The 18612-nt window shown below is 42.4% G+C and overlaps 1 protein-coding gene across 6 annotated transcripts in view; it reads left to right on the top strand.

Annotated features, from left to right (window-relative positions):
* The window catches only part of LOC141148909 (antiviral innate immune response receptor RIG-I-like), a 91692-nt gene that overhangs the window by 60666 nt on the left and 12414 nt on the right, over positions 1-18612 (top strand). For all 6 annotated transcript variants that reach the window (XM_073636817.1, XM_073636798.1, XM_073636779.1 and 3 more), the window contains 4 exons: positions 5098-5240; positions 7368-7458; positions 12396-12566; positions 17771-17922. In XM_073636817.1, coding sequence (XP_073492918.1) covers positions 5098-5240; positions 7368-7458; positions 12396-12566; positions 17771-17922 — 557 coding nt within the window. The remainder of the gene's footprint in view (positions 1-5097; positions 5241-7367; positions 7459-12395; positions 12567-17770; positions 17923-18612) is intronic.

Below are 18612 nucleotides of genomic sequence, written 5' to 3'. Positions count from 1 at the left end.
ACAAGAAAACAGAAAGATGGATTCACTTCTCCAGATCTATAAAGAGCATTCTGAGTCTTCTCAACATCTGCTGCACCATCTTTCCCCTACAGTTCTCATGCAGAATTAAGTCACAAATGCGATTTTTCCCAACAAGAAGCACTCAATTTGTTAAACAAGTCTTAAAATAATTATTTAAAAAGTCTTGCGTGGGCACAATGTGGTCTATGTATAAAACATTTGTTGGATGAATGTGACAAGGCTTGACATATTCTAGACATTTTCTGCTTAATTTAGTGATTTCCTATGCTCATCAGTTCCATCTAGTGGCCATAATGCAGTGTTTTTTCTGATTGAGGTATTTCAGAAAAATACCACAATATGGGCACTAGATGGAGCTGACGATCATAAGAAATTACTATGTTAAGCTAAATACTTTCAGAATTCATTAAGGCTGCCTGAATGCTTGTCACATTTGTCGAGTAAATAAAAAATAGACCCCAATGTGTGGTTTTGATTGAGACACCTATAGAGAAACACGAATGTCTTTTTTTTTTTTCCTCAAACCCCCAATCTCATGTCACCTAAACACTGCTGTAGGAGACAACCAATACTGAAGTTCACTAATTCAGATATAATGGATGAGGTAAATATGACAAGACTCTGTGGGGGCTACCTAAAATGTTTAAAATGAATTAAGACTATGGTTCTTTTTTTTTAAATTAAACACTGTTTGTTCTGCTCATGGCTGCCTATTGGCAAGTTACTGTGTGCAGGGTATAAACGGAATTGCTTCCACTGAGTTGTATCCCAATTGTAGGTGGTAAGTGATAGACTCCGTTGGGGTCTAGGGCTCCTACCTTTCTGATAATGACAATGGAGGAGTTACCGCAGTGAACACTTGGCTGATTGGAGAGGAGCGCCCAATATCCAAAAAGAAGTTTTCACTTGATAAATTTTACAATTGTTTATTGGAGATAAAATTAAACAAGTAGAGAAACAGTTACATTGGTACAAATCCATAGCCAGGCCAAAGAATTTGTACAAAGTGCAAAAAGAAGAAAATCTGTGTTGTTAAATATAGTTTCAAGTTAAATTTGAATCCTCATTTTGTCTCTAGAATCATATTGCAAATGGTATATACAATGAAAACATATTCAAATTGAATTTTAAATGATACAAGATGAAAAGCTGTGAGTAAAAATAAAAGGCAAAAAAGAACGAAAAAAAAAAAAACCCAACGATATCTTCATGTAAAAAACAAATGATAAGTCATCAGTAATAAATAAGGAAAGCAATTATGTGTATACTATAAAATAAGACCCATCAAAACCAGTTGCATTAAATTGTAAATAATAACGTACATTAATAAATCCTTAGTGGCATTCATTATGAATATGACAGATAGTAAAAAATGTCCAAACCTATTCCTTATCATCAAATTATATAGACATGGAGCATACTTAATAAAACATTCATAAAAAGATAAAAGAAATCTATTGATGTGGCTACTCATCATAACCTTTGTCTACTACCTAAATAAATGATCAAAAAATCAAAAAATACTTAAAATTAATGGAAGTGTTTATGTTTGCTGTGGCCCTTAAGTAAAAGTGGTCAGTAGTTATGTCTATAAATAAGAGATTAACCACTTCAGCCCCGGAAGGATTTGCCCCCTTCCTGACCAGGCCACTTTTTGCGATTCAGCACTGCGTCACTTTAACTGACAATTGCGCGGTCGTGCGATGCTGTACCCAAACAAAATTTATGTCCTTTTTCCGCCACAAATAGAGCTTTCTTTTGGTGTTAATTGATCATCTCTGCATTTTTTTATTTTTTGCGCTATAAACAAAAAAAGAGAAAATTTTTTCCTCAGTTTAGGCCGATATGTATTCTTCTACATATTTTTGGTAAAAAAATAAAATCGCAATAAGCGTATATTGATTGGTTTGCCCAAAAGTTATAGCGTCTACAAAATAGGGGATAGATTTATGTCATTTTTATTATTATTTTTTTTTTTTTTTACTAGTAATGGCGGCGATCTGTGATTTTTATCGAGACTGCGATATGGCGGCGGTCAGATCGGACACTTTTGACACTATTTTGGGACCATTGACATTTATACAGCCATCAGAGCTAAAAATAGCCATTGATTACTGTATAAATGACATTGGCAGGGAAGGGGTTAACACTGGGGGGGATCAAGGGGTTAACTGTGTTTCCTAGTATGAACACATGATCTGTCTCCTCTCCCCTGAGAGAATCGGGATTTGTGTGTTTACACACACAGATCCCGGTTCTCACTCTGTCACGAGCGATCGCGGGTGCCCCGTGGTCATCGCGCCTGCCAGGCACGCGCATCGGCTTCGGGGACACGCGCCGGGTGCATGCTTGCTGACGTGTCTTAAAGGAGCAATGTACAGCTACGGCGATTTGCCCAGCCGAGCCAACCTGCCTCAGTATAACTGCGGCGGCTGAGGGGTTAGTGGTTAAAGTGTTACTAAACCCACAACAGTGAAATCAGTCTATATATGCAGTAAAGCCTGCTTGTTTTACTCACTGTGGAACCTAAGGATTAATCCTCTGCATTGTGTAAAAAGGCTGTTTGATCCTGTATGCACAGATCCTCCTCTTCTTCCACTGACTCCAGAGCAAGTCTGGATAAGACAGAGCCTTTGGGGTCAGGCTGCACATGCTGTTTGGTGTGTATTGCTAGAGAGTTTTTCTTTTCTCAGGAGGGTGCATTTGATCAGCACAGGGCCGATCAGCACTGTCCAGACAGAGGATCATTGGCCCTGGATCATGATAGGACAGCTCAGTGCAGTATGAAAACTCCTCCTACTAGCTTTAACTAGGAACTGATAGAAGTCACAAGATTGCTATATACTGCTGATGAGAAAAAGTATTTAGCAGTTTATATTTAATAAAATAATTGCATTTTCATTTTTTTGTGTACTGTGGGAGACCAGATATAGTGAATGCAGGGTCCTGGGTTAAGCAACACTTTAAGTGAACAGGGCTATGAGACTGACCTGTATTGCACGGAGATTGGTTAATTAAACTTTGACAGGGTTATATTCTGTTGAAAAAAAAAATTCAGAGAATGCTGAGTTTGAAAGCTTATTCTACCTAGGAGTGGACAGATAAATGGTGCCCAAAGAGTTAATAGGTGAGATAGCAGGACAATATGAGATACAGAGGAGACCTGTGATGGACATGAAAGCGGTAGTATAATGACAAATAATGTTTCTGTTTGTATGGACCTAGAGGGGGATTACAGTTAATTAGATGAATATTGCAGGGGGATGTCAGGCTAGAATAGTAGAAGACTAGTAGTTATGGAAGTGAGCAGCCCAGCAGTGGAGAGGATAACAGATAGGGAGGTGAGTGCAGCAGCACTGCTCCAGTGGGGAAGGTGTGAAGTTATGTCAGGAATGCAGATTTGACAGCTGAGGGATTAGATTTGGCTATAGTGCCCGCTATTGAGACGTGCCTGTGATGTACTGCACATGCACCGTACGGAAGAGCACAACAGCTGATTTTACGATCAGCTGTTGTGACAGCACCTGCGCACAATAGCCAATGGAAGACATTTTTATGTCAGATTGTGCCTTGCGCTGACGAGGCTTGTTTATGTCGGTGAGGGGCGGATTAGTACAAGATGGGGGCGGATTTTTAAATGAAGGCCAGTGCTGCAAAACACATATTTTTCAGATAGAAAAATGCACTCTTCAGTTGACTAAACACGCCCCACAAGCATGCAGAAAGAATAGTAGTAAAATATGTGTTTTGCAGCACTGCCCATCATTGTATAATCCGCCCCATCATGTACTAATCCGCCCCTCACCGACATGAACACGCCTTGCCAGCGCAAGGCACAAAAGGCACAAAAGGCACAAAAAATTTCTTCCATTGGCTATTGTGCGCACCGACGCAACAGCTGATCGTAAACTCAGCTGTTGTGCTGTTCCATATGGCGCATCCGCCGTTTGTCCCGGGCACTTCCCGATAGCGGGCACTTTTCGATAGAACACCTGTTTAGGATTTTATAACCTGGGGGAGAGAAGGAAGCTGGAGGGTGGTAGATGGAGTGGAGGAGATCAGATGGAAGGAGTGAGAAGTGAGGAAGCTGATAAGACTGTGAACTGACAGGAAATACGAGGAGAAAGGCTGCACTTTTATTGCTTGGGATAGGGTCTGGCTCTGAATCCTAATGATCTCTTGGAAAAGGAGAAACGGTTCTAGTGAACAGTGGTGAAAGTGTCAGAAGAATAAGGAATGAAAGAACCATTATAACTATTTGTGAATATTTGTCTACATTTTATAGAAAGATTGAACACAGTTTGTAAATTGGTCTCAGTGTGTGAATACTCATTCATAAATGCGCACAGTAGTGTAGTGGGTAGCACACTCGCCTAGCAGAAAGAAGGGTCGCTGGTTCGAATCCCAACCACGGCACTACCTGCCTGGAGTTTGCATGTTCTCCCTGTGTCTGCGTGGGTTTCCTCCGGGTACTCCGGTTTCCTCCCACACTCCAAAGACATGCTGGTAGGTTAATTGGATCCTGTCTAAATTGTCCCTAGTATATATGAATGCGAGTTTAGGGACCTTAGATTGTAAGCTCCTTGAGGGTGTAGGGACTGATGTGAATGTACAATGTATATGTAAAGCGCTGTGTAAATTGACAGCGCTATATAAATACCTGAAATAAATAAATAAAAATAAATAAATAAATGGGTCAGGCGAATTAAAAAGGAATGGTGTTCTATTTCTGGAAAAATAAATATATGTGAGAAAATGCAATAAATGAGTACAGATGAGGGAGTGGGCAGAACAAATGGAAATGGATGGTGGCGACATTGGATAAATCTAAATATGCATATGTAAACATCCAGATACACACACATAACTATGTGTACACCTACATGCCACACACACCCATTTATACACATATACATACATCCAAACCTGTGCACATATACACAAATATACATACACACATACCTGTATACATACATATATAATGCAACCAAATAAGGTAACTTTGATACTGCTCCTGATAAAGTGTATAAGCTGGCAGTTTTTGTAGCCATTCATTTTTTTTTCTTTTTTTCACAGTTAAGTTACCACAACTGATGGACATTGCAGATGATAATGAAAATCCAAAGTTGGAAGAATTGCAGTTTATCCTATCTGAATCCTATCATGAAAATCCAGAGACACGCACACTGCTCTTTGTGAAGACCAGAGCTTTAGTAGCGGTAATTATTTCTGAAACAAGCAGCCTAAAACCTTGTGCTTTGGTTTGTCACTTTTTTCCTTTTATTTTTGTGATTGATGAAAAATCACTATTACATATATTACTACATAATTATGGACAGCAGTGCCACACTTATTTCTAGGAGGCACAAAAAACTGTTAGAAGTGGTGCTTCACACAGGGCCGATACTAACACTAGTCGAACTAGGCAGCCGCCTAGGGCGCAGCCAGGACCGCTGGTTTACCTACTGTCCGCCGGGGGAGGGGGCGCCGGGAGCTTATCAGTACCTCTTTCACTGTAGTCCAGGGTGCTGAGGGCATGCACAGCACACGATCACTGCCGGCCACCTCAGCCACATACACACACCAGTGTGTTCGTGGGCGCTCTCCTCCGTCCCCAGTCTGCCTTCACTTCCCGGGCGTTTTGACAAAGTTTATTGAAGGGGAGGAGCAAGTGAAGTGTGGGAATGCCTTCCTAATAACGGGGGGAGGCCGTCCCGCTCACTCTCCCAGCCCCAGGGTGGGGAACACTTGACAGGTGACCACACTCCATTATACCCGCCATCCTCCTCCTGCCTCTACTCGGCACTCACTGTGCCCTGGGACAGCACAACACACAGGCAGCCATTGGCCCCGCTTGCCACCACACAGAACACTTACACCTGCTATCGATTGGCCATGGGACAACAAGCGCACAAATCGGTGATTGGCTGCTCTGACGGGCTGCTTATTGTAGCAGAAGTCACAACATTCTCCTGAACTCTTCTCACATATGATTCCATGCAACACACCTGCCTCAGCTCTCTCCTTATTAGTATTTTCTAATGGCAGCCATGAGAAGCTGGCACGAGTGGCCAATTCTAAGTGAAGTTCTGCCACGCCAATCACAGACAACGTCCTATCATGCCTCATTGTACTTTGTACAGGGAGAAGCGTGTGACTGATGAGGGGGCGTCTCTGGGGCGGGTCTTGTCCTCGCGTGTGATTAGGTAGTGTACAGTTTTAGTCACTGCTCAGCTCTTGGTTGTGGTGTGTGGGTCGTATATGTAGTGTAGGTCATTGTAGGTGTTAGGTAGGTCATTGTAGTGGTCAGGTAGGTCAGTGTAGGAGTCAGGTAGGTCATTGCAGCGGTCAGGTAGGTCAGTGTAGGAGTCGGGTAGGTCGGTGTAGTCACACTGCCCCCCCACCTGTCACACTGCCCATCACCTGACACACTGCCCCCCCACCCGTCACAATGCCTCCACCTGTCACACTCTCCCCCACCCATCACACTGGCCCCTACCACCTGACACACTGCCCCCCACCTGATACACTGTCCCCCCCACTTGTCACACTGCCCCCTACCACCTGTCAAACTGCCCCCCCTCCACCTGTCACACTGTCCTCCACCTTGCCTCATAGACATCTGTGTGGTTCAAATGTACACACAAAGGCATTGGTATGAAGAAGCTGAACAAAGAATGTAAACATTGTGTTGGGCCTCAACTGTAATGCCGCGTACACACGAGTGGACTTTACGGCAGACTTTGCCCGGCGGACTGGATTTCGTCAGACAATTCGATCGTGTGTGGGCTCCAGCGGACTTTGTTTTCTCAAAAGTTGGACGGACTTAGATTTGAAACATGTTTTAAATCAATCCGTCAAAATCGAGTCCGGTCGAAAAGTCCGCTCGTCTGTATGCTAGTTCGACGGACAAAAAGCCACGCTAGGGCAGCTATTGGCTACTGGCTATGAACTTCCTTGTTTTAGTCCAGTCGTACGTCATCACGTACGAATTTGACGGACTTTGGTGGATTGTGTGTAGGCAAGTCCGTTCATTCAGAAAGTCCGTCGTAAAGTCTGTCGAAAAGTCCGCCGAGCAAAGTCTGTTGTAAAGTCCGCTCGTGTGTACGCGGCATTAGATATTGATAAATATAAAGATTTTTTTTTCTTGGTGTGGGGTAGGGTTTGTTGGGAAAGTTGGTTATTTTAGCTCAACAGAGTCAGGCAATTGGGTTACAAAAATCTGATTGAAAGGTTCTTTACTCTCTAAGTGTTCATACAAATAATCTACAAAGTGTACTTTGACCATGATATATTCCTATATTTGTCACTAACAATATAATTTTGACTGTTTCTGTACTTTCTAGGCTCTAAAGAAATGGATTGAAGAAACCCCATCACTCAGCTTTTTAAAACCAGAAATCATTTTTGGGAGAAATAAAAGGCATGATAATATAGGTAAAGAAAACTGCTGCGCCCATAAACCAAAAATCCACCTGCTCACACCAAGCATTAGGCAACTGGATCACACCAAGCATTAGGCAACTGGATGTTTAAAAGACTTACCTTATGGCAAAATCAGAAAAATGTGTACTCCTTGCATCTAAATCATCCATCCAAGCAGGGGTAAAGTCCTGGAAAAAAAAGTGTGTGAACTCACCCAAGATCCCCCCCCCCAAAAAAAAATAATGTATCCCCATCCCCACCCAGAATTATCTGCGTCCTTTCCACAATGTATCCCCATCCCCACCCAACATCATCCATCCCTCTTCACAATGTATCCCCATTCCCACCCAGAATCCTGGAGAGGAATGGAGGATTCAACTTCAGTACAGCCAGCTTGTCCATACATGGATAAAAATTCAGCTGGTTCAGCAGAAATTTGTATCTGTCTATGGTGGCTTACATCTGCCAGTCTTGTCTTTAACAAACTCCTCAAATTGTCTCTAAAGTGCTCCACTTTGTGTAGAAATTCACTTTAAACTCCACCGTATTTCCATAACTTTCTGTATGTATTAGATGTGCAAAAAAATAAGGTGAAAGCACTTCTAATACCTAAAGAGAATTGTGGATATAAGGTGGAGTTGGAAGTGAACCCTGCCATTACCTGGATGGATTGACATTTAGGGGGTTAAAACAGGCAGTGAGGAAATGTGCCATCACCTCCTTACTGCCTGTCAAATGCCTCTAAAAAGTGACCTGAGCATGGATCACTTTTCAGTGGAGTGGCAGTGCCTGCTACAAGTGTGTACAAGCCTTTGAGCACACAGTGGTGTACTTGCAGTTTTCCTTCGCCGCAGTCCCATAGACTTATTTTAGGTTGTGCATTTTTGCTGTCGTTTTTTGCACGGCATCATGTTTAAGATGTGGCTGCCGGCTGCTCTGTTCAAACTTTCCCGCCCACACATCCTCCTCACGGACACATCACACAGAGTGCCGGAGTGCGGGCAGACACAGGGAGAGAGGGGTGGGAAGAGGCAGAGCAGATCCACTCTCTTCCATTCGTGTAGAGGGGGCTGTGCTCTGTACGGAACACAGATTCTCAGCCCTGTGACAGGTGCAGCCAACATCCCTGTCACAGTACACATTTCCAGATCACAGCAGGAGTGTTCCTGCACCACTTCTGGTGGGGAACCATCTTGCTGCTGCTCCTAAAGTACCACGTCAATCTCTTATCTCTGGTCTGTTTTCACTGCCTGCCTATAGTGACCTGGCCAACTCTGACTGCCATTAATCCTTATCAGCCGCCTGGGTTTGTGAGTTACAGAGGCCTTGCCTCACATATGGTTCAGTTAAACATCCACGCAGAAGCAACAGGTCTTGGCAAAGATAAACAAAAGGACAATCCCTCTGCGATGAGTGACCTTGGTTCATACTCTCTTAGTGATTGTGGGGGCATTTACCCAGTATCCCTAGAAGGAACTGATGCCTGTAATCCAGAACCTGAGACATCTATTGTTATAGGATCACCATCATCATCACTCTTCCTGAGCTCTGTTTGGCAAGGCCAAGTCTTTCCCCAGATCCACAAGGGCTGTCCCTAATGTTATAGGATTATTCTCAGTTTTCCTCAGCTTTGTCAGACAAGACCTCCCCCCCAAGTCTATAGAGAGTTTAATGTCTAGTCAGAAATTTTTGGCTATATGTGCTTAAATATTGGGGCACACTGCATTCAGAGACTGTAAGCACACTCTAATGCCTTTCCCTGCAGAGTCTCTGAAACCTCCAAAGCCTTAGAACCTTAGAATAGGCTGAGTTTTGGCCCCTGTTACCATCTCTAACTCAGATTAAGAGTCCCAACAGTATATCACTGAAGTCACTGTTTTTAAGGCACTACTGCTATCATCTCAGGTTTAGCTGGGGTTGTGTCAGACCTAGTTTCTACCTTGCATTTGAAGGAACAGCCTACTGCTCCAGGCCTTGGGTCTTTTAGGGCTCCTACAGCTTCACAGACCTTTTTGCGCACCTAGTCATTTAATTTTTCCTCTTTATGGAATGGAAGCAGCTTGAAAGTCCTGTGCCCCACCTGAGAAGATGGTTGAGATTTTCCTCTTTGAGGGGGCATTTGAAAATCGATGGATAAATCAGTGACCTGCCTTAACATGAAGACCACTAGACTGTTTGAGGGAGTGCTCATCCTTCAGAATCCCACTGACAGGCAGCTAGAGTTCCTTCTTAAATCCCAGTTTGAAATGGCTGGCCTTATCCTCTGCCACATATTGGCAGTGACTTTATTCTGTTAGTGTCTGAATTGGTGGACTTCCTCAAAAACCTATTCCTCCACCAACTGATTTTGATAGAGGGCATGAAACACATTTCTGAAGCTGTTCTTCCATTGTAATGACTTATTACAAGCATCTAAACTTGTGTCTCACAAGGGACTGATGTCTGTACAGATGCATAGAGCACTTTGACTGTGGGGATGGAATGCTGATACTGCGTCCAAGAAGTTCTTGACTAGCTTGGCCTTCATATGACATTGTATATTTGACCTTAAAACCATGATCAACAATACCATGGCCGGAATGTGCTTGTGCGTTAATGCGCAGAGGGGTCAGAGGAAACCCTCTGACATCAACTTTGGCAGTAGGTTCTCTCAGGCCCTCAGAGCCTGTCTTTTGATCGGACTGCAGGGCTTATAGGTTAACCCCTTTTCAAATGCTCTCTGCATTAAAGCGCCCCCCGCTTATATAGAGGTAATGAAGTTGCTTTCTATCATTGTTCCCTTTCGGAGAAACATTCTCATCATTTGGGTTATGTATAGCCACTCATGGTGCATGCTACCTCTCAGCCTCCCTCTTCCCCAGAGGGACTCCTGGACCTACAAGGTTGACCAGGACCAGCTTTGCTTGTCCGTTGCAAACTATGACCTACCTTCTCATCGTCCTTCAGAAACTCCTATCACTTCCCAGAGCATTGAGCCTGTGAATCATACTAGTGCCCATTCCTGGCACCCCATTGTGGTATGATTAAACAACTTCCTGTGAAGAACCTTTTCAACCCTTAAACTTTTTCTGAAGAGACTAACACATGTAAGGACCTCAGCCATGAACAAAGTTTAGCTGGGCTGAATTCATTCTTTCATGAGTTTAACCTTCAGAAACGAAAAGGTTTCTTCACAGTAAGTTCTGAAAATGTGGAATAGACTTCCTAAAAATGAGTTCTGGCCAGCTCAGTTGATTGTTAAAAGAAAATAAAAGAGCTGCATGCATGTCTTAATGCATAGAATATAAGTGGATATTAACATTTCAAGTATTAATGCCAGAGATTGCTGAGGCCTAGGAAGGATTTTTTCCACCTCTGGAGTTAATTGGACCATGCTTTATAGGGATTTTTTTTGCCTTCCTCTGGATCAGCTGTGGTTATAGGGTCTGTATATGAAGGTTTTCTATGTATTTATTTATTTTTCCAGTGGTTGAACTAGATGGACTTATGTCTTTTTTTTCTTCCTAAGTGTAACTCATTCAGCTAGATGGGGCTTCACAGGTGCCTAATGTTGGCAGCTATCTCTCAACAACGGGTGAGGCTGTTCAGGTTAAATCCTCAGTAAAAAGGTCTAATCCCTTTGTGCCTTTAGAATAATGCCATGACAGTGCTAGAAAAATCAGCTGGAGTATATCTAAAGTCATCACTTTATTTGTTTTAGTTTTGGAAAGAGTGGTAAAGGGTTCATTCAGGTTCCCCATTGAGGAGATTCACTCTCATTATTTGTCCTGTTGACCATTATCACAAGGATTGAAAAAGACGAGAAATCAAGACATTGATTGGAGGGGATATGTTTTTCAATTGGGGCACTTGTTAATGTGACAGCTGCCTAAGATGGAATTTCCTCTCACTGAAAGAAAACCTGCCCAATGGGACACAAATGGCACCTAAAGTAGCTGTAAACTGCTGACATGAAATATGAACAAAGCCTGTCCCTTTATAGCAGGGGTCTACAAACATTCTAAAAAATGGCCGGTTTATTCTCCTTCATACTCTAGGAAGGCTGGACTTTAGCCAGTGGGAGTTGAAATTTTCCTTGCACAGTGGGAATAAACATCTGGTATTAGGGGGAGGAATAGTGCTCCACCATTGGTATCACAGGGAAGAAAAGGGAGGAATTAGTGGCGTCAGTGGGAGAAATAGTGCTCCATTGTCTCTGTCAGATGGCAGAATAGTGTCTCGTATCAGTGGGAGGGACGGTGCCCAAAGGGTTGAGACCACTGCTCTATAGTATGTGCTTGTTTCAACTCAGAAGTGTAATTTCTGTCAGCTGCCTTATTCCTCTGTTATCTGCATGAGTCTCATCTGGCAGACTTTCCTGATATCAATAGGTAAAAAAGGTGACGGGAGGAGGCTCCAGCGCAAAGCATGTGATTGACAGCCTTAGCTCTGTTCTTCTGTGCTGTGTGAAGAGGGCTGTGTCCATTCCCTCCAATCAGCTCTCCTCACTGAGTTCTGCAGAGTGTAACTTCAGCACTACGCACCTGCCTGCTGAAGCTCAGAGAAGCTATATAAATTCTGGACTTTGAACAGCTGTAGAGAAAAAGAAGTCTGTAGATAAACAGGTACAACTTATGTAGCAGGCCCAACACTAGTTACAGTAGCCCAGCCTTGGTTTTATGCTAGGATGAAGGTATAAACAAATCAAAGCAGTTCATGTTCCAAAATACACTCTAACCTTTAAAACAGAACAGTTTCATACCCAAGCCAGTGCAAAGAACAGTGTGTCATAATCCCTTTCATCCAGATTTCAGTGAAGTACAGTTTAGAAAAGTCAGCCTGGCTGACTGGTTAATATGAATTACTGAATTTTGCCTTATTAGGTAAGTCTGTACATTTGTTGCAGAGTGACAGCTCCAATTTAATAAATAATGTATAAATTATGATGTTTGTGTACCTTTCAATTTCAGGAATGAGCCTTCCAAACCAGAAAGGAGCTCTGGACACATTTAAATACTCTGGGAACAGCAAGCTGTTAATAGCTACATCCGTGGCTGATGAGGGCATAGATATTCCAGCATGCAATCTGGTTCTTCTCTATGAATATGTTGGCAATGTTACCAAGATGATCCAAGTCAGAGGTACAGCTATTAAATAAATAGAATGACAAACAGCCTAAGGCCCCTTTCACACGTTTTTAACGGACTCTGCTTGCTTAGCAGGGATTGGTCCGTTGATCCCCACAGAGCCGGTGGATGACAGGTCCATCTCTGCTTACTGTGCAGGAACAGACCTGTCAGAGCCCAGCTCTCCTCTATGGGGGATCGGATGAAAATGGACCGCTTGTCAGTTTTTATACGATCCTATCCGCCAGACGGATGGAAAATAGGGTTTCGATCTGTCTGCATTTAGCAGACCGTAGTGGATCAGATGTCAGTGGACATGTAATCGCTGACATCCGTCGCTCCATAGAGTTGAATGATGCGTCCGTTCAGGTCCACTTAAAAAACTGACAGGCGGACCAGAACAGTCTGTGTGTGTGAAAGGGGCCTAACTGTTGCACACCTATTTAGAGAGTTCAGCATGAGGCAGGAAATTAAAATCCAGTGCAGCTGGTCTGTGAGGATTCCTTTTTATGAACCCCCAGTGATAAACTGTTTAAATAGCGCCACTAAGCAGTTACCAGAACCTGGTCTTCCCTGCTCTCTGTGATTCTATCCGCCGTCCTCTACGCATGGCATGATATAGAGTGCAGTGGGGGACCAGGCATCCAGCAAAACATTCTAGGAATAATCTGCAGGACAGGTAAGTATTACGCCGTGTACACACGGGCTGACTTTTCGGCAACAAAGGTCTGACAGTCTTTCCAACGGACTTTCGATGGACTTTCGAACGAACGGACTCGCCTACACATGATCACAACAAAGTCCGACGGATTTGTACGTTATGATGTACAACAAGACTAAAATAAGGAAGTTCATAGCCAGTAGCCAATAGCTGCCCTAGCGTCGGTTTTCGTCCGTCGGACTACCATACAGACGAGCATATTTCTCAATAGGAACTGGGTCCGGCGGAGTTCCGACGTAAAGATTTGAAACACGTTCCAAATCTAAAGTCCGTCAGATTTTCGACAGAAACAGTCCGCTGAAGGTCTGATGAAGCCCACACACTGTCGGATTGTCTGCCGGATTCGGTCCGTCAGACCAGTACGGTCGAATAGTCCGCTCGTGTGTACAGGGCATAACATTTTTTTTTAGCAGTTTCCTTTTTTTTTTGCCAATGGCAGCAAAGTCATAAATTGCAAATATGTGTTTAAAAATTTGAAATAGATAATAAAAAGACACATGGCAATCTGCTTCAGAGACCGGCAGATAACATTCCAGCTGGTAAGAAATCTAAAATATACAAAATATGCCCTGGTTAAAAAAATATATATATAGTGCCTTGAAAGAGTATTTATACCCCTTGACATTTTCCACATTTTTGTCATGTTACAATCGAAAAACGTAAATGTATGTTATTGGGATTTTATGTTATAGACCAACACAAAGTTGCACATAATTGTGAAGTGGAAGGAAAATTATAAATGGTTTTCCAAATTTTTTTCAAATAAATATCTGAAAAGTGTGGTGTGCATTTGTATTCAGCCCCCTTTACTGGGATACCCCTAACTAAAACCTAGTGGAACCAATTGCCTTCAGAAGGCACCTAATTAGTAAATAGAGTTCACCTGTGTGTAATTTAACCTTAGTGTAATTACAGCTGTTCTGTGAAGCCCTCAGAGGTTTATTGGAGAACTTTAGTGAACAAACAGCATCATGAAGACCAAAGAACACACCAGACAGGTCAGGGATAAAGTTGTGGAGAAGTTTAAAGCAGGGTTAGGTTATAAAAAATATCCCAAGCTTTCATCTCACAAAGCACTGTTTGATCCATCATCTGAAAATGGAAAGTGTATAGCACAACTGCAAACCTACCAAGACATGGCCGTCCACCTCAACTGGCAGGCTGGGCAAGGAGAGCAATAATCAGAGAAGCAGCCAATAGGCCCATGGTAACTCTGGAGGAGCTGCAGAGATCCACAGCTCAGGTGGGAGAATATGTCCACAGGACAAGTATTAGTCGTGCACTCCACAAACCTGGCCTTATGAATGAGTGGCAAGAAGAAAGCCATTGTTGAAAGAAAGCCGTAAGAAGTCCCCTTTGCAGTTTGCGAGAAGCCGTGTGGGGGACACAGCAAACATGTGGAAGAAGGTGCTCTGGTCAGATGAGACATGGGTTTTGGCCTAAAAGCAAAACGCTGTGTGGTGGAAAACTTATGCACCGTACACACGGTTGGACTTTGTTCGGACATTCCGACAACAAAATCCATGGATTTTTTCTGACGGATGTTGGCTCAAACTTGTCTTGCATACACACGGTCACACAAAGTTTTTCGGATAATCCGATCGTTCTGAACGCGGTGACTTAAAACACATACGTTGGGACTATAAACGGGGCAGTGGCCAATAGCTTTCATCTTTTTATTTATTCTGAGCATGCGTGCCACTTTGTCCGTCGGATTTGTGTACACACGATCAGAATTTTCCGACAACAAAATCCGTTGTCGGAAAATTTTATATCCTGCTCTCAAACTTTGTGTGTCGGAAAATAAGATGGAAAATGTGCGATGAAGCCTACACACGGTCGGAATTTCCGACAACACGGTCCTATCACACATTTTCCGTCGGAAAATCCGACCGTGTGTACAGGGCATAACACTGCACATCACCCTGAACACACAATCCCCACTGTGATACATAGTGGTGGCAACATGTTGTGGGAATACTTTTAGTCAGCAGGGACAAGGATGCTGGTCAGATTTGATGGGAAGATGGAAGGAGAAAAATACAGTGCAATCATAGAAGAAAACCTGTTAGAGTTTGCAAAAGACTTGAGACTGGGGCGGGGTTCATCTTCCAGCAGAACAACGCCCCTAAACATACAGCCAGAACTACAATGGAATGGTTTAGACCAGGGGTCTCCAAACTTTCTAAACAAAGGGCCAGTTTGCTGTCCTTCAGACTTCACGGGGGCTAGATTGTGGACAGTGGGGGTAGGAAAGGTTCCGACATCAGGGGGAAAAAATAATGCCCCCCGGTGGGAGTAATTGTGCCCCATTGTTGGTGACATTGGGATAAATTGTTCCCCATCGTTGGTGTTATTGGAATACATTTTGCCCGATTGTTGGTGTAATTGGGAGAAATTGTGCCCCATTGTTGGTATCATGGGAGGAATTGTGCCCCATTGTTGGTGTCATTGGGAGGAATTGTGCCCCATTATTGGTGTCATGGGAGGAATTGTGCCCCATTAGTGGTGTGATTGGGGGGAATTGTGCCCCATATTTGGTGTCATTGGGAGGAATTGTGCCCATTGGTGGTGTAATTGGGAGGAACTGTGCCCTATATTTGGTGTCATTAGGAGGAGCTGTACCCCATTGCTGGTATCAATGGATGAAATGGTGCCCCAAGGGCCTGATAAAAGCAAGCAAACTGCCGCACCTTGCCCCCCGGGCTGCAGTTTGGAGACCACTGGCTTAGACCAAAGCATATTCATGTGTTAGAATGGCCCAGTCAAAGTCCAGACCTAAATCCAATTGAGAATCTGTGGCAAGACTTAAAAATTGCTCCTCACAGACGCTCTTCATCCAAGCTGACAGAGCTTGAGCTATTTTGCAAACAAGAATGGGCAAAAATGTCACTACTCTAGATGTACAAAGCTGGTAGAGACATACCCAAAAAGACTTGCAAGCTGTAATTTCAGCGAAAGGTGGTTCTACAGAGTATTGACTCGGGGGGGGCTAAATACAAATGCACGCCACACTTTTCACATATGTATTTGAAAAAGATTTTAAAAAACATTTTTCTTCCGCTTCACAATTATGTGCCACTTTGTGTTGGTCTATCACACATAAAATCCCCCAAAAATACATTTACCTTTTTGGTTGTAAAATGACAAAATTTCAAGGGGTATGAATACTTTTTCAAGGCACTGTAATAATAACTCTGCACTCTATATCTACACCTAGAACCTAAAATGCTGCTATTGCTATATCTATGAGAATAGAATAAATAAAAACCATATAAAAAGTGCACAGTCCCATATCCTTATAGTTTCAGAGTCTGAGGAAGTGAGATATTTGGAACCCACGAAACGCGTTGTGATATAACCGTTGCACTTTCCCCTGCTACCGTTATCTAAGATCTTGAAGTCATCTGATGTGACTACAACAAAAGATGTATATATTCTTAGAGTAGGGTACAAAGCCAACGGTATACTGTGAACCAAGTGTTTTTGAATCCTCCTAAACAGGTGCGCTGTCTCTTTTAAATGGCAATTCAAAAAGTGCTTTGCTGCTCAAATAAATAAAACCAATTCAATATCACGTGTGCTCAAAGCTACATAAATACATATTGAAAACGAACAATTCATGTGCATAATTTCATAGATTTATTTATTTATTACAAGTCCTTATATAGTGCCATCAATTTAGGAAGCATACATTCACATGAGTCAACAAGTATAATAAATAACAGAAAGTGCTCACTTGCCTAAATAAATGATAGATTTTATGTTAATTAACATGACAACTATTCCATATAAAAAATAATACACACCAGTTCATATAGAAGTTCATATAGTCCATAGACTCCCAGTGACAAAATAATATTGCAGTCCTAGGTTTTAAAAACATGTCACTCCAAGAGCCACAATACATCGCCACCACTGCTCACTTCTTACTAGATGTTGTTAACCTCCAGGTTAAAAGCAGCAAGAGAAAAAAGATATGCTCCCTGGTTGCAGAGGCAATCACCAGTCTCCATGGCTGTCATAACCTGGTATCCCACCGGATGGCTTTCACAATGGCTCCAAGGTCTTAATTAAAACGCCATTCATGTGTATGTGCCAATCAAAAATTATAGGAAATACTCCATGGCCCAGTATCATTCAAAGATGCTGAATTTATTAAATAACAGTAAACTCACAAACTTTATCAGTGAATATTGCCTCCTATGAAGCTGATTTGTGGCCAAGTTTTGATTCTTCAATATCGTACTGTAATATCTATAACCCCTTACATGTCTTCCATATTTTCTTACTTTATTCATCTTTGTTTTCTAGTCCTCTTCATTTTCTTTCTACCTATTGTTATTTTTCATAAATTGTTTTTTTATTGTATGCTAGAGTAGTCACAGGATTGGCTTTTACATATATTTTCTTGCAGTAGAGGATTGTCAGGGGTTTGGGGCAACATTTCACAAATCTTGTGATTTGAACATAGCATATTCTTCTTTATATCACATAGGTCGAGGAAGAGCCAAAGACAGCAAATGCTACCTTGTCACCAGCAAGCATGAACAAGCTGAGAGAGAAAAGATAAACTTATTGCATGAGTCTTTAATGAATAATGCAGTTGTTGAGCTCCAGAAGAAGGACAGAACTGAGTTTATAAAACAGGTAACACTTGCAGTCCTAATAATATTGCGGTAAATCTGAAAAGTCTAATATTTCAAGTCTAATTAGCATGTATGTACAGTATATCATTGCAAGGGCATTATGTAAGGTTACTGTATATGTTGTGACTTTTTTTTGCAAACCCATACTGGTGTCAAAACTAACATATAAGCCAAATCCTAGGAAAAACATCAAATAATGCACTTCATACCTATAATATGGCTACCTGTGTTGTTTAACCTTAATATATGGAATGATTCAGTTCTTGTAGTGCAGTTGGGCACAAGGGTGGACATATTTTCTGAGCTACTGCAGAGAAGAGAAATCCTCGTTATTGGACACCCTTGAAGTTGGACAGGGACCCAGGAGGAGATGGACAGACCTTCCTCTGTTCCCTCTGATCATTAAACTCTTATGCCCTGTACACACGGTCGGATTTTCCAACAGGAAATGGGTGATAGGACCTTGTTGTCGGAAATTCCAACCGTGTGTGGGCTCCATCACACATTTTCCATTGGAATTTCCGACACACAAAGTTTGAGAGCTTGCTATAAAATTTTCCGACAACAAAATCCGTTGTCAGAAATTCCGATCGTGTGTACACAAATCCGACGCACAAAGTGCCACGCATGCTCAGAATAAATTAAGAGATGAAAGCTATTGGCTACTGCCCCGTTTATAGTCCCAACGTAC

This window comes from Aquarana catesbeiana, linkage group LG01 (genome assembly GCF_042186555.1).
Source record: "Aquarana catesbeiana isolate 2022-GZ linkage group LG01, ASM4218655v1, whole genome shotgun sequence".
NCBI classification, from domain to species: Eukaryota; Metazoa; Chordata; class Amphibia; order Anura; family Ranidae; genus Aquarana; species Aquarana catesbeiana.
Note: the sequence above shows the minus strand (reverse complement) of the source record. Positions and strands in the feature narration are given on the sequence as shown.